The sequence below is a fragment of the Nelusetta ayraudi genome, unplaced genomic scaffold (genome assembly GCF_046127955.1).
Source record: "Nelusetta ayraudi isolate G7.1 ecotype Tasmania unplaced genomic scaffold, CSIRO-AGI_Nayr_v1 ptg000084l, whole genome shotgun sequence".
NCBI lineage: Eukaryota > Metazoa > Chordata > Actinopteri > Tetraodontiformes > Monacanthidae > Nelusetta > Nelusetta ayraudi.
In genome coordinates, this window is record NW_027466134.1 from 2201399 (window position 1) to 2227427 (window position 26029).

A 26029-nucleotide genomic window follows, 5' to 3' on the forward strand; every position below is an offset into this window, starting at 1 on the left:
TCTCACTTGACGTTTGCTCTCGTCTGTGGAGGTGGACCTCAAAAAAATCTTCTAATCTCATGCAGGAACATTTAATGGTCAAAGCAAAGAGTAGCCTCGGGTCATATTTCTGCTCTTTTAAGAGCGGTTTTGTGCTAAACTTTGCTTTTTGTGCAGCATTTGATTACAATGAATGAACGCACTTCTTTTCAGGTGATCGTCAGTCTCCTTATGTTCCATTGTAAACACACCCAGTGAGACCTTTTTTATGTTAAAAAAAAAAGAAAGAAAATTGACCATATTAAACAGAATAGATGCACTACATTAAGCCCACATTAGGAAACTATATATGTAAATATTTAATTTTCCTTCATTTCTGACTCTACACTATTTTATTTCTTTTTCCTTCTCTATTGCACTACACGTTGCTGTAATGATGTTCATAACCCCTACATGCTGGATCCAAAGCTTCTCTTCCCTTCAACTAAACCCATTTTAGAGATTTATGCCATTTTTATTTCTTTTTTTTTTTTTTTTTTAGAAATGGTATAAATCTCTAAATGAAGAAAAATCGAGAAACACTTTTCTTAAAAATGTATTTATTTCCGTAAATAGAACTGCATCTTCATAAACATCGGCTATGAGACAGACTTACAGACAGGAGGGGAGAGGACAGACAGACAGACAGACAGCAAGACAGGCGATCAGGCAACACAGGAGCCGCGACGGCGGCTCGTTAACCGGCTGATGCAGAATCACTGAGTGATGATGGCAGAATTAAAAACAACAAACAAACAAACAAAACAAAACAAAACAAAAACCCACAACAAAGCAAAAACAAAGATCTCGTGTCGCAACACACCCAGCCTCTCACCAGCTGACGGCTGACATTTCCACTTGGCTCCGCCCAGCAGCTGATGTGGTTAGTAGAACCGGAAGCTTTGATTGGATTCGGGTCCGCAAACCGCCTCCGGGCAGACAGCGCTGATGTCACCTGTCAGCTGGACCTTGCTTGCTTGCTTGCTTGCTTGCTTACTTACTTGTTTTCATCTGAGCTCAGTTTCATCTCCCTGTGCAGCAGTTCTCCTCAAGTTGAGAGTTTAGTGGTGAAGAATGCTGAACCGTGGTGAGTCTACATGGTGTTCAGAAGTTAATTCAAGTTTCAGTGTTTATTGTGGGAGTTGCTGCGGTCTTATAGCCAATCAATCAATCAATCAATCAATCTCGAATAGATTGTTCCTTAAGGCGATGAGCTGCTTCCTTGTGTCATCAGTGCTGTTGGCGGTTCGCACGCTGGTCTTGTGTTGCAAAAAAAAAAAAAAAAAAAAAAAAATCAACGTATGAACAGAACCACGATTGCAACAAACTTCATTTGATTCGTTGGACAGAAATCTCATTCTGCATAGTTTTTTTTCCCTCCCCTGTCCAAACAGTCGTTCATTCAACACGACACCAAACAGTCCACATCTTCACGCTGCTTTTGTACAACACCGAAGTTGCATCACAGGAAACAGTTTGACGTGTTTGTTTCACATTTTATTCGCAGTTTCTTCCAAGAATGCGGGCGTTTTTCCTCACCGGACCGATTTATTTATTTATTTTGATAACGACAGACCTTGCGTGCTCTAACGATTTCCCTTCAACGTCGATCCGACACTAAAGCCTAAAATTGTAATCCCGCGATTGAGCACAAGGGGGCGTCAGAAACGCACCGGTGGAAAACGCTAAACCGCATGATTGATTTGAATTTGAAGACGCCGAGTGCTCGAACAGCGAGCTCGGTTCTGATTCCAAAATGGATTTATTTCTTTATGAGTTGGGCACGTCTGCCCCCTGCCTTGTCACACCGCCAAGGCAGGGGGCGCTCACCTGCTAAACACACAACCGCTTCCAGGTGGTCGTTGGTTTCAACAACCACCTGGAAGCGGCTCTCACGAAGTGATTCGTTAGTACGTGAACGCTTTCCAGGAACAGCTGCTCGGTGGTTGGAGAGGCTGTCGACAGTTTTATCCGAGTGGCTCTGAAGACTTAGGAACCATCAGGGCGACTGTGGCTCAGGAGGTAGAGCGGGCTGTCCAATGACCCCAAAGATTGGTGGTTCAAATCCTGCTCCCACCCCAGTTTTAACAACGTGAATGATCGGTCAGATAAATAAGTATTTATTTCATGAAATTATGCAGACATTTGAAATTCTACCCATTTACCTCAGCACGTGAATATTTGTGAAATTTCCTTCAGGATCGATAAAGTTGCATCTGACTAATGATTCCATCGGTCGGTAAAAAACACGACGCATGAGATGGCTTTTACAGTTCAACACGATCCAAACCAAACTCCGGATGGAACCTCATTGAAATCGTGCACCGGGGGATGAAAGGTGCAACCCTCCAGTCCTCACGGTGTGAAATGTGGCAGCGCGATAAGAATCGAAAATGTGTTAAAAAAAAAAAAAAAAAAAAAAAAAAAACAAGTGAAATGAAGGCTCAGTGTACTGGTAGGAAACTCGTCTGGATGTCTCTTCATTCACTTTGCCTTTGACTTTGAATGCATGCAGCGGCACATTTCTGCAGAACTCAGGTCTCGGCCTGGCCTCGGTAATAATTATTGGGAGAGCAGAGACGCTCCGCTCCGTCCGGCTGCTCTCGGCTCCTGAACTTTTCGCGGCCCCTCGTTTCTAATGTTCCCGTCCGCTCCCTGCGGAGCCGCGCGGGACATTACGCAACCCTTTTCCACGCGCCGAACAGCGTTCCCTGAAGCCATCGCGCTGACATTTTACGGATTGAAACTGGCGACGTGCCCTTTGAGAAAACTGCATCGACGTGGAATTTCACTAATCCAGGTGCAGAGTAAGTGTTTTATTTTTTATTTTAAAATTTTTTGGTCTATCAGTAAAGTGACGTTAACCGTTGAGGACGAGGAAGTCAGCCGGCCTCTGATTGGCCAAAAAGAAAGATCATGAGAAAATGTTTTGATTTGAGAAGAATCGTGTGTTTTTTTTTTCCCTAGTCGTTTAGCTGGCGGGTTTGCAGGTTCTGCCGCCGACGCCAAACAGTACAGGAAGTTGATGCATCAGGGCCGTCACACACGCGCACACACACACACACACATTGATATGTCAGAAATGTTTAACACAAACAAAACACACAAGTACTGCAATAATAAATAGACAACTCTATTGGAAGCCGTACAAACAGAAAAGATTAAACAATAAGTCCAAGAATATATAAATATATATATATATATTTTAATATATATATATATATGTGTAAAAAAAAAAAAAGTACCGTAGAGAAAATAGAATATTTTAACCGAGGAAAAAATAATTGCCGCTCCGATTTTTTTGATACACAATGATGGAGTGACTTCTGTTTCTGAACCAGTCGTCAAGTTTAAAACGGTTGTCTCGACACGTTTCCACGCAGACAGGGCGGGACTGATACAGTGGTGTGTTGGGCTGGAAGAACGTGACCTCTGACCTCCGACGGCCAAAGAGGTCGGCAGCGATGCATGCACACAACACGCATGCACACGCACACACAGGTCACCAGCGACAGCGAGAAAAAAAACAACAAAAAACCGGGAGGATGACACAGGGATGAGTGGAGCGATGGCTGCCAGCAGGAAATCAGAAAGTGATTTTTTTTTGTTGTTGATGATTTCCAATCTGATGTGCGACTTGTGCAAACAATCTGCGCTCCTCTTCCTCCGGAGTGCAGTGGAGGTATCGCTCTTGATATCTTCACGGACATTCTGTGGTCCAGGTCGACGCTCAACCGAAAGCATCTCGCCGAAAAGAAAAAACAAAGAAAAAACGAACCCCCCCCCCCCACTTCCCCCCAAAAAGAAACAATTCTCTCGCCAACAAAAACAAAAGAAGAAGATGAAAATGCTACAGATGTTTGCAGGCTACTTAGCCGCAGATCGAGCATCCTCGAGTTTGTCATATTTTATTTTCCCTCCGACAAAAAAACGTTTTCTGAGCGCGTGCGGCCGGGGACGCTGCGATGCCTTCGCTGGCCAGGCTGTGGCGCAGGAGAAAAAGGCATTTAAAGGGGACCGTGTTTCCGCTCAACGAGCTTCTTCCTGTCGTCGTACCTCCGGGGGCAGGGGGGGGATAAAATATGGCTTATCGACGGACCCCTCCACCCTTACTGTGCCTCCATCAGGGCTACAGGTGCAGGGAGGAAGAGGAGGTCAAACAGTCGAGATTAGAGAGAGCAGCAAGAAAAAGAGAAAGAACCCCAGTATGAGCTTCTGTACAATCAGGCACATAAATAAACTCTTCATCTCTCCGAGTCCTTTGGTCTGAATCCTTCCAACCGCCTGGCGACGCTTCCCGAAAGAGCCGGAGGTCCGAGGGGGAGCAGGAGGGAGAGGGGCCAGCCTTTTGTGGGATCTGGTTTAGTCCCGCCCCCCCACTTCCTCCTCATCTGAGGAGGAAAAAAAAACTAAATGTGCAAGCCAGTGGCGGCTCAGAGATCCACCAGGTTCCCCTCAGTGTCCTCGGCCTGCTTCTCGCTCTGGTGCTACACGTGCAAGGGAGGCCGGTTGAGGTTTTTTTTTGGGGGGGGGAGACACCCAGGGGTGCAGCACGGCCTCTCCAGAAAGTGAGAAAACCAGACAAAAAAAAAAAACAACGACGTGGGTTCACGTTGACAGACGAGTCTGGAGGAGCCAGTTCAAAAAATAACTGCAGGGACAGAAATCAAAGTGATGATAACAAAAAAACTGGGTGAAACGTCGCAAGACAAAAAGTAGCGACAAAGTGAGAACGAGGAGGAGGAGAAGAAGGAAAAGGAGAAGAAGGAGAAGAAGAAGAAGAAGCAGGATTGGAGTGAAAAAAAATGATCAACATCATTATTGGCTGATTCTTCTGAGTGGATCCTTCGGCCAAAGCAGCTCCGCTTCTGCTCCAAACTTCATGTTTCAATTCCTTCCACGCTGAAGCTGTCAGCTGACACCCCCCCCCCCCACTCCCCCTCCCTCCTCTGCGGAAAATCAATTTGGACGTGTGAAGGACAACAAGTCCCAGAGAGCGCCGCCCTGCTGGTCTCACGGCTCCTCAGAGTTGCGTTGGTTTTGTGAAATAGCAGCGTTGGTGGGGTGGGACTGTGGTGAGCTGCTGCTGCTGCGTTCAGGGGCCGTGGGAAAGCTCAGCAGTGGGAGACCTCCATGGGCGACAGCGTCAGGATGCTGCGGTCGTTGGAGTAGAAGTTGTCATTGTCGCCCCAAGACCTGGAAACAGGCAGTGAGTGAGGGTTAGGAGGGAGGCACAGCGGGTGCGTGTGTGTGCGTGTGTGTGCGTGTGTGCGTGTGTGTGTGTGTGTGTGTGTGTGTGTGGGCTCTGCAGCTCGCACAAAACAAAAAGGTTGGGAAAGGCAAGTCAGCGATGGGTGAGATGGTTTTGGTGGCGAGCAGCAGAAGCAGCCGGGACTCGCTTGACTTTTCTATGAAAAGCGTTGAGGCCACAAGAAGAAGAAGAAATATTGCAGGAAGGAGAATTTTTTTTTTAAGTTTTCATTTCGAGCGTTATGTTGAAATTTGGTGAATAAAGTCCAAGAAGGTAAAACTCCACTCAGCCTTTCCACTTTAAGACAATTCCACTTTAAACTAGGAAGTTCAACTTTATTTATGTTGACTTAAATAATCTCAAAACTTTGACTCTATTCTCAAAATTTCAACTTTGATCTTGACTTTATCTTGAAATTTTGAATTTATTCTTTTCAGGCTTCATTCTTTGGAATTTCAAATTTCATTGACTTTAATCTCGAAAATTTGAATTTAATCACAAAGCTTATTTTATTATCTTTAAAACAAGTGAGAAAATACTTCTGCTGCTCTGCCATGGACAAATAAATAATAAGACGTGATGATAATAAGTCATGGTGAACAAACATTCATGCTCCACTCATTCCTTCTCAAGAAAAACACACCTGCGCTCTCCAGATGCACACTTTGGTACAAAAATAGGTACTGCAAGAATTCTGACTTGTATATTTGTATCTGTGACTGTAATATAAAATCTATGGTTTAATGTAGTATAGCATAATACGCATCCTTGAGACAGAAATTCCATTTCTGAACGGAAAAAGAAAATCTCAACTCTCTGAAGCCAAGACAACCGTTTTAAGACCCAGTGGTGCAGGACAAACAGGTTTTTCTCCCAAGGGGTCAGGAGTCAAGTTGCGACAAAGAAGCAGTTATCAGTGAGACACCACTGGACAACAGAGAGAGAGGGAGAGAGAGAGGGAGAGAGAGAGACGGGAAGGACAGAGACGAGTCGGAGCGATTTGACGAGACAGGAAGTGGAAGATCAGACCGAGCGTTGGAGACGCAGAGAGACAAGCAGAGACCCAGTGGTGGACAGGAGTTGGACGAGCGAGGGGGAGAGAGAGAGAGAGAGAGTGTCCACACACACTCAGGTGTACGTCGTATACAAAGTACCAAAGGCAACAGCAGTCCCCATGCAACAAGACAAAGTGCGGCCGTTCTTCTTCTTCTGTGGTCCGCAGAGCGGGAAAGGTGGAACTCCACCCGCCCAGGCGACTTCCGCGGACTACGAAAGAAACGCGCCCTTAAAAGTCCGGGGCCTCTTCTCAGAAGCGCGTGTAATATATAATATATAATATATATATATATATATATATGTAATAAGGCATCAGGATCCGGTAGAAAAAGAGAGACGAGATAGAAGAGTTGAGTGATACAAAAGAATGAGACTACATCTCCCAGCAGCCTCTCTGGTGTCAGGAGTGGTCCCCGTGTTCAAAGAGGAGGAAGGTGGAGGTTTGGGGGGGGGGGGTCAAACAGTGGCGACCATTCATATTCTCACACACACACACACACACACACACACACACACACACACACACACACACACACACACACACACACACACAGTGGTTGATTAATATACTGCGTGATGATTCAGCTTCTGTTCGCACTTTCAAAGCTCTTCACGCGATGCAAGAGCCCAAAACGAGCAATGGACTATAGTCGGGCTTCAAATATATAATGGATAAATACTTTGAGCAGTACATATGCGGGTATATATGCTTTGCTACAGTGTTTCAGTCCTGATAACAATAATAATAATAATAATAATAATAACACTGTTTGTTCCGTATGTAGGACTAAAAGCTTATAATTCTCTCTTGGGTGGCAGTTTCATAGCATTAAGGCCAAATCTGGGAGGGGTTCCAGTCTGTCACCTGCACTCTGCTGAGGCTTCCTGGGCCCAGAGAGTGCAGACAGAGCAGGAGGGTGGAGGAGGGTGGAGGGTGTTGCTGATTTTAGGAAGGAAGAGCAGCGAGAAGGAAGTGACGGCGCACAATTTAGGTTCCGTCTTGCTCACCTTCCTTGTTTTTCGTTCAAACCCTCCAGGATGGAGGGAGGGGAGGCGGGGTGGTGGTGGGGGTGGTGGTGGTGGGGGGGCGCAAACCGGCCGACGTCGGAAAGCGAATCAATCGTTCCCACGGGAGGAATTTTGTCTGCATTGAATCCTACATTCAGCTGTAATTTGACCCTGAAGCAAAGGGAATTGCTGATCCCCTCCTCCCGCTGCTTCAGAAGAGGCTCGAGCCAAATGGGAAAAACTGGCCTGGGAACGTCGACGTGTGAGAAATTCTGTTTTTATGCGCTTCTGAAGAGATCATTGAAGGATTCTTTGAATTTTTAAAAACCCTAAAGGTCCTTACATATGGGCCAATAGGGCGAAGCGCCGCAATAATAAAAAAAAAAAACACGATGCAAAAATGCGAATTGGCCAGCAGATTTTTCCTGCACACGCATTGCGCGAGGAAAATATGCGCATGAAATTCATTAAGCGAATAAAGTTTGGCAAGAGCGCCAAACTTTATTTGCTTAACGCCGAAGGAGAAACAAAGCTAGGATGCTCGAATTCACCCGAGAATGTTGTTGCGTCTCCTTCCAGAGGGGCTGATGGGAGGAGCCAAACGCTGCTGCTGCACCACCGTGCTGACCCGCATGCTGTCATTAACCCTGACAAAAACACACACACACACACACACACACACACACACACACACACACACACACACAGAAAAGAGTCGCAACCAAACACGCATGGCCGCAGCGCAGACGACTCGCACGGCGAACACAGATGCTACATCTTCACTTCTGAAACCCATCGATAGCGACGCTCCCGAGGCGTTCGGGGCTTAGATTTGCATGCTCAGCAAAAGAAAATGAGTTGATCAGGTCAATGAATCAATGACCCCGGCCCACTTACTCAAGATTCAAGTTAAAAGATACAGCGACACCGAAACTGCAAATGAAGCAGTTGGACGAACTGCGGCGTCAGCTGAACTTTCCTCCCGAGCTGCATTTGGCAATATTTATTCTCTTGTCTTTCCCCAGAACCACTGCGCTGATGCTTGGTCCTTCCTCCGAGCAAAGCAGGAGATAAACTTTATAACAACTGCTTTTTTTTTTTTTTTTTTTTGCAGGTAATTGACATCATTTTGAACCATTTGCTCATTTGTCCCCCAACCCCGACTTGCAGCTAGCGGTAGTTTCCGTCTTTTGTGAAGTTTCCCCGCTGGCGCTGAAGAGGTTTCCACTACGATGCTACGCCGCCACGCTCTCATCGGACGAGAAAAAGAACAAGACTCAACTCTTCAGAGGGAACCTCAGCCGAAGAGGAAAACCCGTAGCCCGGGATACAGGGCAACACAAACGAGCAGAACAGAAACAGACAGACGGACAGACAGACGGACATAAAGTGCATTGCGAGACGCTAAATCCGACTGCGACCCCACCAGGATTCCAAACCCGTCTTCTCAACAATCTGAGAATCCGCTCCTCCGCAACATCAGCGCTTTTCCAGCACCCATTTGCGAAAAAGGAAAAGGTAAAAAAAAAAACGAACACCAGAGGGCGTGGTTCCGTGCGTCACGTCAACGCGTCGGGGCCGAGGCCAAAGTTTTTAAAGCGGCGATGCGCCGCCGTCGCTCTGTCGGCGTTCGCTCCGCCCGCTCCGGCCCACCTGTTGCCGTGGCCCGACGTGTGGCGGCGGTGGTGGTGGTGGTCGGCGCTGGCCCGGCACTGCCCGGTCATGTGCTCCAGGAAGTGGGCCATGCGGGAACAGCCGCTCTGCCCATGTTGGTAGCAGCACAGGGACTCCACACAGCTGAGGGTCTGGTCCTGGGGGGCTGATACAGACTGTGGGGGGGGGAGAACCAGGAAGACATGATGAGAAAAACACCTCAACATGACCTGCAGTGTCTCAAGGTCACATACGGACACAAACAGCGGTGATGGATGATGGTGTATTTCATGCTTCACTCCAACGTAAAGATCCACAATACAGAAATTAAATGCAAATCACCAAACTGAGGGAAAATCATTTCAAAAGGAAACAAAACCAACTATGAAACTGGGGGTGCACCACAATGTTACAGAACCAGTGGAGTACGAGTACGTAGCATTTTTAGTACTCAATGATACCGAGCACATTAAAGAATGGTTTTCCACAGATTCAGTTCTGTTATTTGAACAACATTCCTTTGTGTATTTTAAACTGGACACTCAAGTTAAAATTTGCTCTCGCGAAAGGTCACAGGTCAAAGCATAAGGCAAGATAAATGGTTATTTTAATGTACGCTTTGTGATATACAACAATGTATCTGTTGACAAATGAATTCACTCCTGTACACCCCTAAAATCAGGCCGGAGCCGTGATTCATGGTTCTACTGTAAACTGTTTACATGACACGGCGGGACCCAAAGGTTTCCTCATAAAGTGTCCAAGGTCTCCGCGGCGGCGGCGGCGGCTACATTGCTGACGTCATCGCTCGGGTGATTTATGGCCGTGTGCACTCGAGGGAGAGTTCAGCGCAACATTCTGACTGCAACCGATTTCCGTTGTTCCTCGGCGAGACGTCAGCCACGCCCCAAAGTCAAATAATGTCGGCTTTCTCATTAAACAAGTACGATGCAACGCAAAAAAAACAACAACAACAAATACAAGTGTGAAAAAATAACAATATCCGTAATAAAAAAAACAAAAAAATAAGAGAAAATTTCAGAATTAAAATGACATGATACCCAATACTTACAAGACAACAGGGTTGTCCTGGAAAATGAAGGTTTGAAAACACTCCTTACTGTGTGTGGTGGTGGTGGTGGGTAGGGGGTGGGTGAATAAACATGCAGAGAAAACAAAACTAAACTAAACACAAAAAAAAATAATAATAATGCATGCCAACAGCATTCTCTCTCTCTCTCTTCCTCATCCTAAACCCAGATCAGGGGGAACAATGAAGGCCGAACCAGAGGAAGCATGTTGGGGTGGCAGGGGGGTTGGGGTGGGGGTGAGGGTGGGGGGAGGGGTTGTCATGGTGTGTGAGCCTCATTCATATCCCAGTGAGGAATCCACTGAACTGTTCCAGTGAGGCTGTGGGAAGGATGGACTGGGTCAGCAGGCAGTGGAGTGGTGATGGTGAGGGGTGGGGTGTGGGGGTGGGGTCTGCTTGCATGAAATGTGACATCAGCGAGAGGGGTGGTATGACAAGACAGGGGGGGGGCTTTAATGTACACTACCAGTCAAACGTTTGGACACACTCTATGAATTTAATGCCTTTTCTTTATATGTGACGTTTGCAGTTCGTCAATGGCTGCGTTTCCATGACCCCGAGAATCGTGCAAAACACGAATATCGCAATAAAAACCTGGTCATGGGAACATAAGCTTGGAAAAACCTCTCAAATATGGCGAAAAGGTTTTGACGCTCTCACGAGGTGGTTTGTCAGAGGTATATCGCAAAATTGTAATGGAATGATGGAATATTTTTTTTTACAAGTAATCAAAGAGAAAAATATCACAACCACTCTTGATAAAATACAAATGTAAACAAAAAAAGCAAACGTCCCGTCGCGAGAATTACGAGAATTTTTTGCGGGACAAAGATTTTACGGGAATTACGGCTTCCCACCGTTCAATGGAAACGCCTGCAAATCGCAAATTGTGCTTTGCTGAAATTCTAGAAATATCGCTTTTATTTTACGAAAAACTGCAATGGAATCGCAGCTACCGACGGCATCACAACTACGTATGAACACACATGGAATTATGTAGGAAACAATAAGAGTGTCAAACAACTGAAACACGTTTTATATTCAAAGTCTTCAAAATAGCCAAAGCATATTTACAGTTTCTGAACGAGTTTTCTTGGCTGCATTATTACACATATCTTGCTCATACATTTGATGTCTTCAGTATCTATCTGCAGTGTAGAAAGTTGTAAAGATAAAAAAAACAATATTGCATGAGAAGGCGTGTCCAAACTTTTGACTGGTGCTGCATGAAATGGAAGCTGAGTGCTGGGCAGCAGAGGGGAGTGAACAAAGCGCAAAGATGCAGTTGGCTTTACCCAAGAATACACGGATATACACGCTGCCCTCCGACAGAGACACGATGCTGTGGGGGTGGGGAGGCGGGGGGGCGATGGGAGTAAGAGTATGGTACTACCTAGGGGGGCGGGGGTCTGTGCCTGGGGGCGGCGGGGGGAGGATAAGCAGCTAGCAGGTGCCAATTGTCCTCCCCTGGGCTCCGCTGGACTTTAACAGGGTCATATTCTGGGCCGACTGAACCCTCACCCTCTTCCATCTGAGGGACACAAGATTGCTTACGGTGAGCCCGGCGACCCCGGGGCCTGAGCCTGGTGGGGTCTCGGCGGGTCGCACACAGACAGATGCGCACACACGGCGACAAGGCGAGCCGGAGAGATACAGAAATAATCCAAAAAGAAACATCAGTTTGGTTTTGTTTTGAGTCGTCAAATTCATCCCAGGAAACACAGCCACCCCCCCCCCCCCCCCCCCCCCCCCCCCGACAGTGCATTATGCTGTCAGATTGGTGAAATCTTTTTTAAAATAGTGCAACACCAAATTTGGGTTTTTCCTGTAAATTTCACGACTCAATTACAAAACAGCAAACGCAGCCGGCGCGGTTCTCGGATTTTTTTTTAAGGATGACTTGCTCAGAGTAACCCTTAGAACTGACTGAGGTCAAGCATGCAGTTGGTCAGCGCTGCTAGTTGTACAAAGCTGGAATCGATGAGGCGGCGAAATAACTGGCGCCCCCACGCAGCGTCCGATCGACGGTCACGTCAAAGGCGCCCGACGAACGCCGGCTCTGCTTTTAAAGCCCTCCAGAGGCGGCCTCACCTGCAAGCCTCGCCCTCGTAAACTAATGCAAAGTGACGTCAATGGGTTCGCTACCTGTTTTTCAAAAGATATGACACACACGCACAGGCATGCGAGGCATGCTCGCTGATAAACCAGGTCTCTCCGATAGCCTTTCTTGACCAGGAGGGGGCAGGTGAGGCCACCAGAGGAGGGATTTAATTTCTTTCAACAAGCACAGGAAATTAAAAGAGACTTTCCGAGAAGCCTCGGCCAATCTGAGCGGGCAAAGAAGCTGCAGGCACAAGAAAGATTCCTCGGAGGAGAAGACAGAGAGAGAGAGAGAGAGAGAGAGAGAGAGAAGGGGAGAGAGAGTCCTTCTTGCACAGATAAGCGCAAATCTATTAGCATCCAAGCCAATTAACCTGCTGCTGCATCCATTAAAGCTGGTGGGGACACAGAGCAGGATGAAGGCCTAACGATCCCCCAGGGGGATTTTTCACATTGCTTTCATCTAATCGAACAGCCACCAGCGTCAGTCAGTCAGTCCGAGCTCTGTTGGTGCTCTGTGGGGTGTGGGGGGGACCTGTACATCATGTTGGAATACTTTTTCCTGATTTTTGAATACAACCCAGATAAACCTGGCAGATCTGATTGTAATGTAATGAAATGATGTTTAAGACTGAGGGAAATGCGTGGGTATAAGTCTGTCCTTGGACCTTGACTATAGACTACAGACGACTGACATTACAGTTTTGTTTTTAGCAATAAAACAAAACTGTCAAGGGCAGCGAAAAACAAAAATGATTATATTATTTGATGAGATGTTTTTCTGGATTTATTTTTTTTTAAGTTGCTATAACATAAAAATATATTCACTACATACAAATATTTTTGTCTTGAAGCATTCATGACTCGAGCACTGCAGTGAACAGAGCCAAATCGCATGCATCCCTGTCATAAAAGCTGCTCAGAAGTTTGAAATTTACCGAGGAGCTGATTACTGTGGCTGCAGTGCCCTGCTGATCAATGACCAGTCGCTCAATACGCTCTCGCTCGATTCCAATTCTGATTGTTGGTCTAATGGCCATGTTAATTTCATAAGGACTTAAGTGTTGTATGTCAATAGCCCTCTAGGATGAATCTCATTTGGTCTGCAGTGAGATTGGCGCTCTAGTTCACTCTAACCTGGGTATTGGGTAACCCCCCCCACCCCCCTTTTTGCTCAAGTTTTTGGTTTGAGCTCACAGCCGCGAGGCAAAGCGCATACGTTCAGTTTGGCTAGAAAGGTAAAAAGACTTGCGTGCATTTCAAAGTAAAATAATTGAGCTCAAAATGTTTAAGATGTTGCGATAGCTTGCTGTTATGATTATAAATAATTCATGTAAGGTCCATAAGGACATTTAATTAATTAAAATACAATAATGTAGAACAGTGTCACCAGCGAGCAGTCTGGCTTCAGGTTGTTGAGATCAAGAGGACTGGGGTGGAGGGTGGGCAGGCATGAGAGAGGCGGCGGCTTCAGGGGTCGCTGCGCCATGCGTGCGCACGTGCGCGCGCGCGTGCGACGTGTCATTTCTGATTTGCGAGCATGCATGCCAGGCCGCCAGTGGACGACGACTTTCAAGGAGCGTTCGAGAAAAGTGACTCATAAGCTGTGACTTATAACCTTCAACAGACCCCCCTCCCCCACTCCACGTGGCAAGGCTTATCAAACGAGGCGCCGTCGCGGGAGAACATCCACGGGGACTTTGAGGGACGGAGGATGGTGGGGGGGAAGAAGCGACTCGCGCTGATTCGCTCGGGTGTCGTGCTCATGCAAGTGGAAGGAGGTGATGAACGGGAGCATGCTGCAAAAAGGCAGGAGGAAGGGGGCAGGCGGGCGGGTCCCCCCTGAACGCATCCTGCTAACGCTGAAGATGTTGAAAAAAATTAAAATGAAATGAAATAAAAACTGTCTCCTTCTCTTTTTCCAATCACAGAGAATGCAGATTGGCTGCTGCAGGGGTCATGCAGTCACAGACAGAACAGCAGAGAGGTGGCTCCAACATTAACGGTACACTGTCTGCACTGGGTGTACCGTCAGTGCTGGATGGGAGGACTGGGAGGCAAAGGCACGACGAGGTCCGGTTCTAGACCTGAGAACAACCACCGGTCTGAAGCAGAGGACTCATCAGGAGTGTCTGCTTCACAAAGCAATATTCTCTTCCCTCTTTTTACTCTTTAGTCGCCGTTCACATTCTGCTCTACGCGACGCTTACTTTTTCTCGAAGATGCGTAGCGTCTACAGTGGTGGGAAAAAGTTTTTGGGATGCTTTTGGTATTTGTGAGGTACTGTATTGTGCCAAGAGCCAGTCTTCGGTCTCCAAGTGCAGTTCATTTTAGTGCATTACAGAACTGGAAGTTTCAATAAGAAAACCAGAGTGCAGCAGGACAAGAACTGCAAAAATTCAGTTTTTTTTTTTTAATTTTGTGTTATTTACAATAAACAATTAAATTTTTTTGGTTTGCCACTGATGCTGATGAACACAATTCTCTGGCAAATGTTTCTTGACAATAACTGCGACTGAGTACGACTGTAAAGGTGTCCAAAAAAACTTGTTTCCACTACTATATTTTGAAATAGGGTCAATTGTTTGAAGACAATTTGAAGAGTGAAAAGTCATTATATGAGGCGACACACATCAATGTCTTACTGTGATGGACCTTTGAGAAAAGAAAATTGCAAAATGTAGAAATATTGCTTCTAGAAAACACACTCCTGAGATATTTCAGTCCTCTCCTAGGTGAACCACGAGCTTCATCTCCTCTACCTAATTTTTCCCAGCTGGCTCTTGGCTCTAGACAGAGGCTGCAGAGCGATGAAGTCGTCGCCTATCGCCACGCGGTTGGAATACATCTTCACCAGGAGGGCGCGCAAAGAGGAGGACGGGAGGAAAAACATACAGACACACACAGGTTAAATAACAGGTCCTCTCACGCTATCTCTCACACACACACACACACACACACACACACACACACACACACACACACACACACACACACACACACACACACACACACACACACACACACACACAAAACGGGACAAAGTTAAGAGCAGACACAAGAGATTCCAGTGCTGGATTGAAAGTGAGTTCTTTTCTTTCGAGGCAACGACACATTCAGGAAGCGACCGCGGTGGGAAACACAAACCAGCTCCGGCCGGACACAATCAATACAGTGACAGCAGGAGATCTGCTCCCAGGTGAGCGTGCACGCTGTGCTTGTGTGCGTGTGGAAGTATGTGTGATGTAAAGAAAGAGGCCATTGGCTGCATGCAACAGCCTGCTGCTCCCATGAATAAAAGGTTATGAGCAGACAGGCTGATACAAACACTGAACCCAGGACCTCCACCTGCAGCCACCCTGACATTTAGGGCTTTTTATTCACTGCTTTGGGCTCTGTGGTAGTTCTACGTCGTTTTAGGATCAAGGTAGAAATGTACTCCTCAGTTTGCTGTCAGCATTACTTTGAACAGGATATACTTAGCCACTACTTTGCACTACTGTACATACTATAATTGTACCAGACTTACTGCCCAGTACTTCTTGCACTACTGTCAATACCTCCCTGCACTCATGTACATACTGCAATCATGAAAATCAGTGTAATTCACTTCATACCCGAACTTTATAGCAACAGTTATCTTTGGGCTATGTGAATACATATACTGCATCTGTTTATACTTGTTTATACTGTATATGTTATTACTTATCAATTGTCCTCTAGCCATTGTGGCTTGTCTTCGGATGATTGCACTGTACTTTCTTTGTACTGTATCTGTCTATCTGTCCCTGTCCATGCTATCTTCTTGTCTATGTCTATCATGTATTTTACTGAAGTGTCTGTTATCACCTGGCAAAAAGGACGACGATGGAAATTAGCCTTCAGCTAACTCGGCTAAATTCACTTTCTTAACAAAATGTCGATCAATGTACTTTGTCCCTTTTAAAAAAAATAAAGAACTTTAATTTGAAATTTGAACAATTCAGAATGAAGCAACAATCAAGGCAAACTGCTAAACTCAGGCTACATTAGAAGAACAGCGCTGAGCTGTGTGACAGGAAGCCAGTTACCTGACTCTTCTGGGTGCTGGTTGGCTGCAGGTGTCTGTAGAAGACCTTCTTGATCACATCAGGAAACAGACACGTTATCACGATGATGATGATGGCGAACCAGGCCGAGCCGCTGGACAGCAGCTGCACGAACACAAAGTACATGTCCTGGGTGTGGAGGAAGGGCCTGTGGGGAGGAGGGGACACAAGGGTTACACGTTAGAGACGGTTAAATACAAATCAGACTTAATATTCTGACAACAGCAGTTAGGGTGAAGCTGTCAGACTGCAGGGCTTTAAAAATGCAACCAATTGCATTTGTGACTAAAAAATGCAACCTTGCCATTGGTAAAATGGAATTAGGTGCACCTGCGCGACTGAAAAACAAAAAAACAAACCAATCAATTCCATGTTAATATGCTTATTTTCTTGAGTGGCCGTGCTGTCGGAGAGAGTCCAGCTGGGCCAGTTTGTACTTGATGTGGAAAACAGCCGAGCCTGTGTTCCGCTTTCACGGCAATGGCGCGGCTGACATAAATCACGCGATTGATTACAAAAGGCACCGCTGGATACATGTGACCGCTACGTTATGCCGAACACAGGTTCGGCTCGACTGCTGAGTTAAGTGCCTCGGGTGCACAAGGAATCACTTTAAAAACCTGGCGAGTCTTTCCTATTGAACTGAAATGAATCACTTGCTTCCAAATGCCTCCTCATATTCCCTTTATGAAGGAAATAACACATTATTTGATGCATTTCCACGGTGGCCCTACAATTCTTTGTGCGCTCCTAAATCTTCCGTGTTCTCCTTGGGAAAACCGAGCCCCCGGAATGGTTCTATTATTCCGTGACGCAACAAGATTTACTAACTTGCGCAGCCACAAATAACATTAATGGTCTGATATTATATCAGCGTGGCTACCGGCAGCCTGTGAGCAGACAAAACAGGATAAAGTGGCTCTGACTGGCCAATTCATTACCCCCCCGCCCCCCGTCCCCGCCCGGTCCGCTGCTCTATTAAGTGCATAATTCATACATCTCATTTTGTGCTTTCGCTGCTTTAATACCTGCGGCACTCGGCTCTGATTATGATCTCTAGTCTAATTTCATTTTAGGGGGATTAGTATTTTCCTCAAAGTGTTTGGCCGAGGCAATATTCAAATGTCCGGCCACCTTCCACTTCAGGTCACTTCTTGTTAATCCTGCATCAGACGAGCGAGCCCCTCCGGGTGTCGCACGAGCGACAGAGTTCCTTTAATTAAGTTGAAACTGATGTCCCGAAAATGGCATCAACGTACTCGATATGAAACGATATTTCTCTCAATATAAAACATACTGGAGTGGGGGAGGGGAGGTGCCTCTTACCAGATGATGCCTCCGTAGAAGAGAGAGAAGACAAAGTAGAACGCGATTGAACCCCAGGTGACAAAATGGTTTATCCAGGTCCAGAAGTGAGTCTCTAAGGCAAGCTAGCATGACACACACACACACACACACACACACACACACACACACACACACACACACACACACACACACACACACACACACACACACACACACACACACACACACACACACGAAGTAGGGAGGAAGCTCAGTATATGCAGATGTCATCTGTAATAACCTGACAAAATAAAATCTCTTACACTGGCTGCATTTCCATGACAGTGTTTCACAAAATAAAAGGCATATTTCTAAAATGTTGACAATATACAATTTGCAGGTGCTTCATTGAATGGAGAGAAACGCATAAACTGTAATTCTCGTGGCGGAAATTACCTTTAACGTGACAGTGATGACCATGACGGTGAAGACCAGCGTTCCAAAGGTCCAGTTACCAAACATCTTCACAGACAGACACGCAAAGAACACATTATTATGATCACATATCATCCTATCATAATTGGCCATTGTTGCACTTTATGTGGGGAAATCTAATTGCATTCAACACGTTCCTTCTGACATGTTTGACAATTACAACTTCTACAACTGCATTTTGATTTGGACGAAAGAGGGTTAGGGCCACAAGAAGAGGAAAAATATTACAAGAAGGAGATTTTTATTTAAGTTTTCATTTTGAGTTTTTAGTGAATGAAGTCAAAATTTCGTGAAAAAAGTTGGCATAAAAAGACAAAATTTGGTGAATAAAGTAGAAATTTCATGAATGAAGTTGACGCAAATAAAGTGGAAACTGGCAAATATAGACTGGATGGATGGTGGATTAACTCAGTTACACATTTTTCACAATTAAAAGTAAACAGCTGAAAACAGGTGTGCCCCACATGGTTCAGCCACAGTGATCAGGAAACTGGCAAAAACGCAAGTACTCCACTAGAGTACTCCACAGAGCCCTTCCACTTTATTCTCGACATTTTGGCTAACTTCACGTTGACATTAATTGCAAAATTTCGATTATATTCACAAATTTGTCTATTTCTTTATGTCAACTTTAATCTCGAAATTTCAAATTCATTCTCGAATTGGTAACTTGAAAAAAAAAAAAAAAAAAAAAAATCTGTCTTCATTTTTCTCTCTTCTTGTGGCCCTAATCCTCTTCTGTAGATCTGACATGAAGACCAAACACACTGGTCACACTTCAAATATATTTAGATGCGTTTGTACGGTGAGGAAAACACCTCAGGTAACAACCTGAGCAGTTCCTAAAGTGAAGCCTCACTCTCTGACTGTGCGTCTGCCTTCAGCAATTCAGTAAACCTCGATACGAATCACACTGGGCCAAAGTTTGGAACTGCAGGGAGCATCATTTTTTGCCAGCCCATTGAAAACCCTGCTGGAGTCTAAACGTCGAAAACCACTTTGCAGCGTTGGAGACCAGCGTGTGTGTTCACAGAGGCGTTGAGGGAAATGTGTTCCCCCGAGAGAAACATGTGGCGCTCCAAGCTAATTCATGGCGCATGTCCGCGTTAATGGGTAAAACTTAATAAATGTTATGTAACAGTTCAGAAAATTCCATAAAGAAATGAATTTCTTGGAGCAAAGACCTATCTGCCAATGTTAAGTGTGGTACAATAGGAACATACCAGACATATTTATGACATATGTATGAAATGTGCTTTTAAAGGTACGTTAATACACTGTACATGGAATGCAGTCCAATAAAAACTTTTTGGGTAGAAGTGAAAAACTTAATTGAATGGATCATTTTAAAACAGATGATGTTGGATTCCAAATTTGATTTCAAATCAATTTCAACTTTGATCATATGTGTAATTCATGGGTTATTTTAATTTTTTTTTCTGTTATTGCTTTTCTTTCTATAAATGTTTTCTATATTTGTACAAAACGTGATACTGAACTGTTTTGTCAGTAGAAGTATAATTGAAAATTGCATCACTTTGGAAACAGAAAACATAATAAAATGTTTAAGGGAAAAAAAAAAACTTAATAAGTAAGAGATTCTAGTCTGATTACTGTTTTTGAATTGAGGCAACATGTTAATATGTGAAGCAGCACAGGGAAACAACCACTTGCAACATCCGCATTGTCAAGTCACGAAATTGTGTCTTGTTCATTTACCCCCCGTCCATGAGGCATGCGTCGCATTGCAGAGCAAACTCTTACCAGCTGTCTGTTAGCTCGCAAGATCTGCCGACATGCACAGCGTGAAGGCAGAAGGAAAGAAGAGAAATCAACAAATGACACGGAAACAAAGTGCGAGCGACAGGAGCGGGAGGTGTCTGGAACGCTGAGCTTCAGACGGAGACGGGTAAAGACGCCAGTGACGATAAAGACGTCAGGCAGGGAAGGGATCCAGTCAAAAACAAGATTTAGGAGGATGGCATGGCGAGAAGAAAAAAAAACTAAAACTCAATCACGAGAACGGCTCACTTTTGTCAGAACTCAATTATAGCCGTATCGGTAAGAGGGAATCAGATTGAGGGAAATGATGTTGGCTTAATTGACAGAATGTGGAAGAAAAAGAGAAGAAAAGATTAAAATGTATCATAAAATGACTGAACAAAGCCCAGAAGAAGGATGGAAGGACTGTCAGTTATAATCCCTCATTACAAGACTGATGGAACAAAGACTTACATACTCTATTTATACACTACCAGTCAAAAGTTTGGACAACCTCTGAATTGAATGTCTTTTCTTTCATTCTCATGACTGTTTCTCACTGAAGGCATCAAAACTACTTAGAAACACACAGGGAATTATGGAGGAAACAATAAAAGTGTCAAATAACTCAAACACGGTTATATTTCAATTCTTTAGAATAGCCGTCTTTCATAAGAAGCATATTTAGAGTGATTGAACGTGTTTTTCCACTGTCTATCTGCAGTGTAGAAAGTTGTAAAGATAAAAAAAATATATATATTGCTTGAGACGGAGTGCCCAAGCTTTTGACTGGCAGTGTATAAAACACACACTTTTTTTTGTTTACTACATAATCCCACACGTGTTCATTCATAGTTTTGATGCCTTCAGTGAGAAAAGGTAGCAAAAAAAAAAAAAACGAGTGGAAGAACATTCCCCAACACGAACTGCAAGATCTCTTCTGTCAGTCTCTTTTTATTCCAAGTGAAGCCAACAACACACCTGTCCATTGCCCATCAGTGTGGTGTCTTCTCCCATCAGTATGTAGGAGCCAAAGAAGAAGACGAAGGCGTGGCAGAAGCCCAACAGCGTCCAGTACAGGAACGTTCGGAAGGACAGCAGGGAGTTCTTGCTGATGTCCCTGAAGGACACAAGTGGTTTATTGTTATTTCTTAACACATATTGTGCACAATGCGCCTACATATATCTGCAGACACGTTATAGGTTATTCAAGTGCACACTCATGTTTAACAAAACTAACCAAACTCTAAAAAAAAGAAAGAAAGAAAGGAAGAAAGAAAGGTTCGGGGAAACAAAGTCGGAACTTAATATTGTGAACGTGTATGTAAAATGTCTAAAGAAATGCAGATTAATATCTCTAGACAGTTAATAAAATCCAACTACGCTACTAGGTGCTACGTGACTCACCTGTACAGGCCTGGTTTATTCTGCAGAACGTGCGGGTGGACCAGCTGTTCAAACAGACTGTACACCAGGATGGGCAGCGAGGTGAAGCAGATGTTGTACAGTGTCAGATAAACACTGTCGTACAGCGTCTGAGGAGGGCAGCCAGCAGGTTTCAATTAGCAGCAGACAAACCGCCAGCCAACGGAAACGATGCAATACAATCTATCATTTTTGTATTTGCGCTTCGTGCATTTCTTATAAGGCCATTTTAAGATGAGTTCAGTGAAATCAATGACAAACGTAGAAAACTAAAACCACAGACAAATCCATGAAAGTATTTGAATGTAAAGGGGGAAAAAAAGCTGTAATAGCGACTCACTTGTTGTGAAAACAGACAGAAGAACTGGTATAAAAACTGGGGCGTGATAAAACACACATTCTGGAAAAACAAAAAAGAGGGAGAAGGATTAGAGAAACCCAAAATGTAGTTCATCTTCAATTCCAAAAGAGATTTGTAATAAAAAAAAAAACATAACATTCTAGGAGTTTATGCATTTCTGACAAGAATTCTAGTGAATCGCTAAGGAATGAAACAAGAGTTAAGGAGCTTCAGATAATAAATAAAAATAAGATTTTACACATCCAGCCAAATCTCACCTTGTAGAAAAAGTACTGTACAAGCGTTGCTATGCGTATGTAGTAGAAGTGACCGTGGACCAGCAGGAGTTTAGCCAGGAACTTAAACCTGGCAATTGCATAGTCACTGTTTCTCACAGCCTGACGACCCTCCCTCCCCATGATGCCTGGGGTGGGACACACACACACACACACACACACACACACACACACACACACACACACACACACACACACACACACACACACACACACACGAAGACAGGTTCAAAAACACAATGCAGAAAACAAAGTTGGCGACTTCAAGGTGGTCCTTCATGGGATGTGGCTTTGCCTACCTATGCCTACGTGAGCTTCCTGTATCATACTGACATCATTGGCGCCGTCCCCTACGGCTAACGTGATAGGTTTCTCCGGGGAGGTTTTTAGAAGTCGAACCACCTGAAAATTAAAAAAAAAAGCATATTCCCTAAAGAGTCACGTCGTCAACAGCATTGGAACCAAAGCAGTATTGTGAACAGTTTCGCAATACTTTGAAATGAGACTTCATTAACATTTAAAATGTCATAATATACTTGTGACAGTGATGCATCCAACACAAGTAGTTGTTCTTAAGGGTGGCGTACAGTGGTGGGGAAAAAAAGTTTTTGGACATCTCATGTAATTGTGATTTGCTGTACTGCACTAGGAATCAGCCGTAAGTCTGCAAGTGCAGTTTATATTAGAGCAGTAACCCGCATTTACCCACATGCTGCACGTGCACTGTTCCATGCACTCTTCCAAAATGACGTCTCTTGCAAGAGTACAAGAATTTAGTTTTCTTATTTTGTCTCATTAAGAAATTTCCATTTGTTATTGTTAAAAATCAGATTTTTTTGATAACAATAACTGGGATTAAGTAAAATTTTAAGCATGTCTGAAAACATTTCCCCACTCCTGTATATACAGTATGCACTTCCAGCATCGGCAACAGCAGCACCTTGGCTTTCTGCAGCGGAGCCATGCGGCAGCACAAGACGGCCGAACAGTTTTTGCACACTTCCATGAAGAGCTTCTCGTGCTCCCTCAGCGCTAGAGACAGACTGGCTCCGTCAACAACCAGCCCGTGCTGGATGACGTGGTCCTCTTTAATTCTGAAAGGACAAACAGAGAGGACACAGCACATAAAGGCAGGTCACGAGAGAACGATGGCAACCAAACAAACTGCACTTTTATTATTAGTACACCAATCGATTCTTTTCACTTTATAACATTACAGAGGCTCTGTTTGGTCCATCAATCACAACTGCTAAGATGGGCAGCAGATATGCACGAACCTCCTCGCCAATATGCGAAGCTGCTCAGCACACTCGTTGTCCGAGCGCTGCTGCAGGAGCTCCAGGATGTTCATTGTTCTGTGGAAGTGGCCACAAGACAGGCTGACGCTGACTGCCGTCTCGTGTTTGTCCCCCGTGAGCACCCATACTTTGATTCCGGCAAGCCGCAAGGCCTCGATGGTCTCCTGGACTTTGTCTTGAAGTCTACGAGATGGAAGGGACGATAGAAGCAAAGTGCATCATGTACAACTACTATTTACAATTTTGAATAACATCAATAAAAGGCAAAAGTTCTCTTAGTTGATTAGTTTTAAACATTTATGTGATCGTGGTATGAGAGAAGTGTAAAACCTCAATCAAATTCTACTCATTTATTTATTTATTTTCTATTTTCGGCCACAGTCAGAAAATAGCTTGAAAGACAATGCACTGTATTGTCTTGTACAATTAAGATGCTCTGATTGTGACCATGCGTGCCTGAGGATAAACTCATGCCAAATACAGAAACAGAACATGAGAGAGAGCCAAGCTGGAGAAGAGAGCAGATGGTGGGTGAATGGAAACAAATACATTTCCAGTCCAAAGAAGCTCTGTGAGGTCTGTGGGGTATTTTTTCCCCAACTCATTTACAGCTTTATCCTGCATATACTGTGAACACTTACCCAAACAGTGCATATTGCTTGAGTAGAGGTATTTTAGGAGGTTAGGCAGCTAAGTAGCTGACTCTGACACAACTTTAACATATCCAATCAGACAATCAGATTCCATTATCAAACATATTCACTTTTTGGAATTTAAAACCAGCAAAAATGTCTTTATTGTTAATTTCTTCATGTGTAGCTATGATCTTGACATGCAAATTAGAGTTTGGGTGCTTCTTCTTTTTAAAACGCACTACTAGACTGACTACAATTAATTTTTGTACAAAGTAAGACCTAAATGAATATGATAAAGGAGGACATATAGGAGACAGAAACTGGTTTTCAGGAATATGGTCACCACGTACTTGTCCTCAACTCCCGTCGCTCCGAGCAGCTGCAGGTCTCTTTCCACGTAGCTGAAGGCCTCCTGCAATCTCTCCTCCCTCTGCTGCAGTGCAGTGCGGGCCGCATTTAGGCATCTGTCGACATCAGTGTACTCCTCTGGGCTGAAGTGGCGACATGCCACCACCAAGGTTCGCAAACCTTTCTGAAATTTGAGAAACAGGGTGGAGAGAGAAGAAAAAAAAACCCTCAAAGAACTGAAAATAATTTGAAAAACTGCCAAGAAACCACAGAAATCAAACAAATTATAACAGGTTTGTGCAGAGAGCAATGGTAAACGGCTAATAATTGGGGGCTGAAAGACAGCAGAGGGAAAGAAGAAGAACGTCGTTATAAAATTACAGTGCAGCAGGATGAATTTGTCACAGTGTGGCTTTAAAAAAGCCTGAGGGGCAGACAACAACAAATCAAGCCAGGCCAGAGCAGCAACGAGGGGACGCTGACATCCCGTGACATGTTGTAGGGGCTGAATAAGTGTGTGCTTTTGCTAGTGTGCATGTATGTGGTTGCTTTTGGTGAAATTCTTTGGAAGTCAACCGGCAACAGCAAGCAACAGAGGCCTAAAGTCAACTCGATAACGCCAGTGGTAGAGGCACCTCACACAGGAGAACAACCCTCTGAACCGAGAGGTCAAGAGGTTATTGAGAGCGAATCATGAGTTTTAGTTTTAAACAATCATTCCGGTGCTAAATACATGTATTTATTTTTCCTATTTATATTGTCAGGGAAGTTGAGTTGAACTTCCCTGACAACACAGGCAAATTATTAAATAAAAAGCTGCAGGGGAAGAGAATTTAATCAAGTTGCTGGTGACCTGAAAACGTCTTACCAAGGCAAACTCATCTACATGCAATCTTGTTTTGTCGATCTCCCCACCGGTGGCGAAAGGTAAGATGGCTGACTCGGCGCCCTTGGTGAAGAGTATTTTATCTCCTTTTGGATTCAGACCAAAAAGAAGTTTAAAAATGAATGACGTACAATGAATAAATGTACAATCTCCACAGTTTTTCCCAGCGATGCTGTAGTTACCTGAAGGGGTTTGCAGAATAACACTCATTCGTCTACGGTTGGCGTCAAACTCTAAAACGTGAAGCAGTTTGTACCTGACAGAAGCAAAGAGACGCTGGTTAAAGTGATGTCAACACTTTTGCTGTGTGTCCCCTAAACAAAAAAAAATGTTGCTTTGCAGGTAGGTATTTGTAATTAACGGGAGTCAATGTGGTTTGACAAACCTTTCTGACTTGCCAAGTGTTTGGATCTCCATGGTGTCTCCACTGATGCCAGAAAAAGCCACTCCGATCCTGAGGGAGCACAGACCAACACTCACAACTCAAGATTCTCCACTTTGATGAGATTTGCAAAACTAAATGACGTCTTCAGTTGAAGTTTTCAAGAGCCCAAAGGCAACTGGGTCACTTGAATATGAGAAATGTGCCTTTACGCAATAACAGTATGCCAATGAAGGTGAGTGAGGGTTCAATGAGGACAACATTCTCCCCAAATTGTGATCGATTATAATAATCAAGCGCAAGCTCTACAGAAGCCCTTTATTATTGTCTTCTGTGTTGAACCGATCAACAGTTAAAACTGCTGTGGACATTAAAAAAAAAAAAAAAAAGGCTCTGCCGCCCTGGAAACAGCTGGCTTGCCTAATATTTCGGGGGGTGTTGGATTTGCTACACCATAAATTACACACGCGCCAGAGAGGTGAAACACAGATTTGTGGAGTGAGAGCACTTTAGAGCACTCACATCGACGACCCCGAGTGCTCTGAAAACAGCTGCATCAATCACAGTCAAGCACAGCCTTTCCCGCTCTAAAAATGGAACTTGCTGGTCCAG

The 26029-nt window shown here is 44.5% G+C and overlaps 1 protein-coding gene across 1 annotated transcript in view; it reads right to left on the reverse strand.

Moving 5' to 3' along the window:
* Positions 1-4553: 4553 nt before the first annotated feature.
* atp11b (ATPase phospholipid transporting 11B) overlaps positions 4554-26029 on the reverse strand; it is a 35922-nt gene continuing 14446 nt past the window's right edge. The window contains exons 15-31 of the mRNA XM_076045576.1: positions 25421-25489; positions 25218-25291; positions 25018-25121; positions 24152-24333; positions 23146-23349; positions 22809-22962; positions 22168-22270; positions 21851-21996; positions 21573-21632; positions 21215-21342; positions 20789-20927; positions 18008-18073; positions 17591-17694; positions 16247-16412; positions 8987-9162; positions 5036-5214; positions 4554-4952 (exon numbers count right to left, since the gene is read on the reverse strand). Coding sequence (XP_075901691.1) covers positions 5133-5214; positions 8987-9162; positions 16247-16412; positions 17591-17694; positions 18008-18073; positions 20789-20927; positions 21215-21342; positions 21573-21632; positions 21851-21996; positions 22168-22270; positions 22809-22962; positions 23146-23349; positions 24152-24333; positions 25018-25121; positions 25218-25291; positions 25421-25489 — 1957 coding nt within the window. The 3' untranslated portion in view covers positions 4554-4952; positions 5036-5132. The remainder of the gene's footprint in view (positions 4953-5035; positions 5215-8986; positions 9163-16246; positions 16413-17590; positions 17695-18007; positions 18074-20788; positions 20928-21214; positions 21343-21572; positions 21633-21850; positions 21997-22167; positions 22271-22808; positions 22963-23145; positions 23350-24151; positions 24334-25017; positions 25122-25217; positions 25292-25420; positions 25490-26029) is intronic.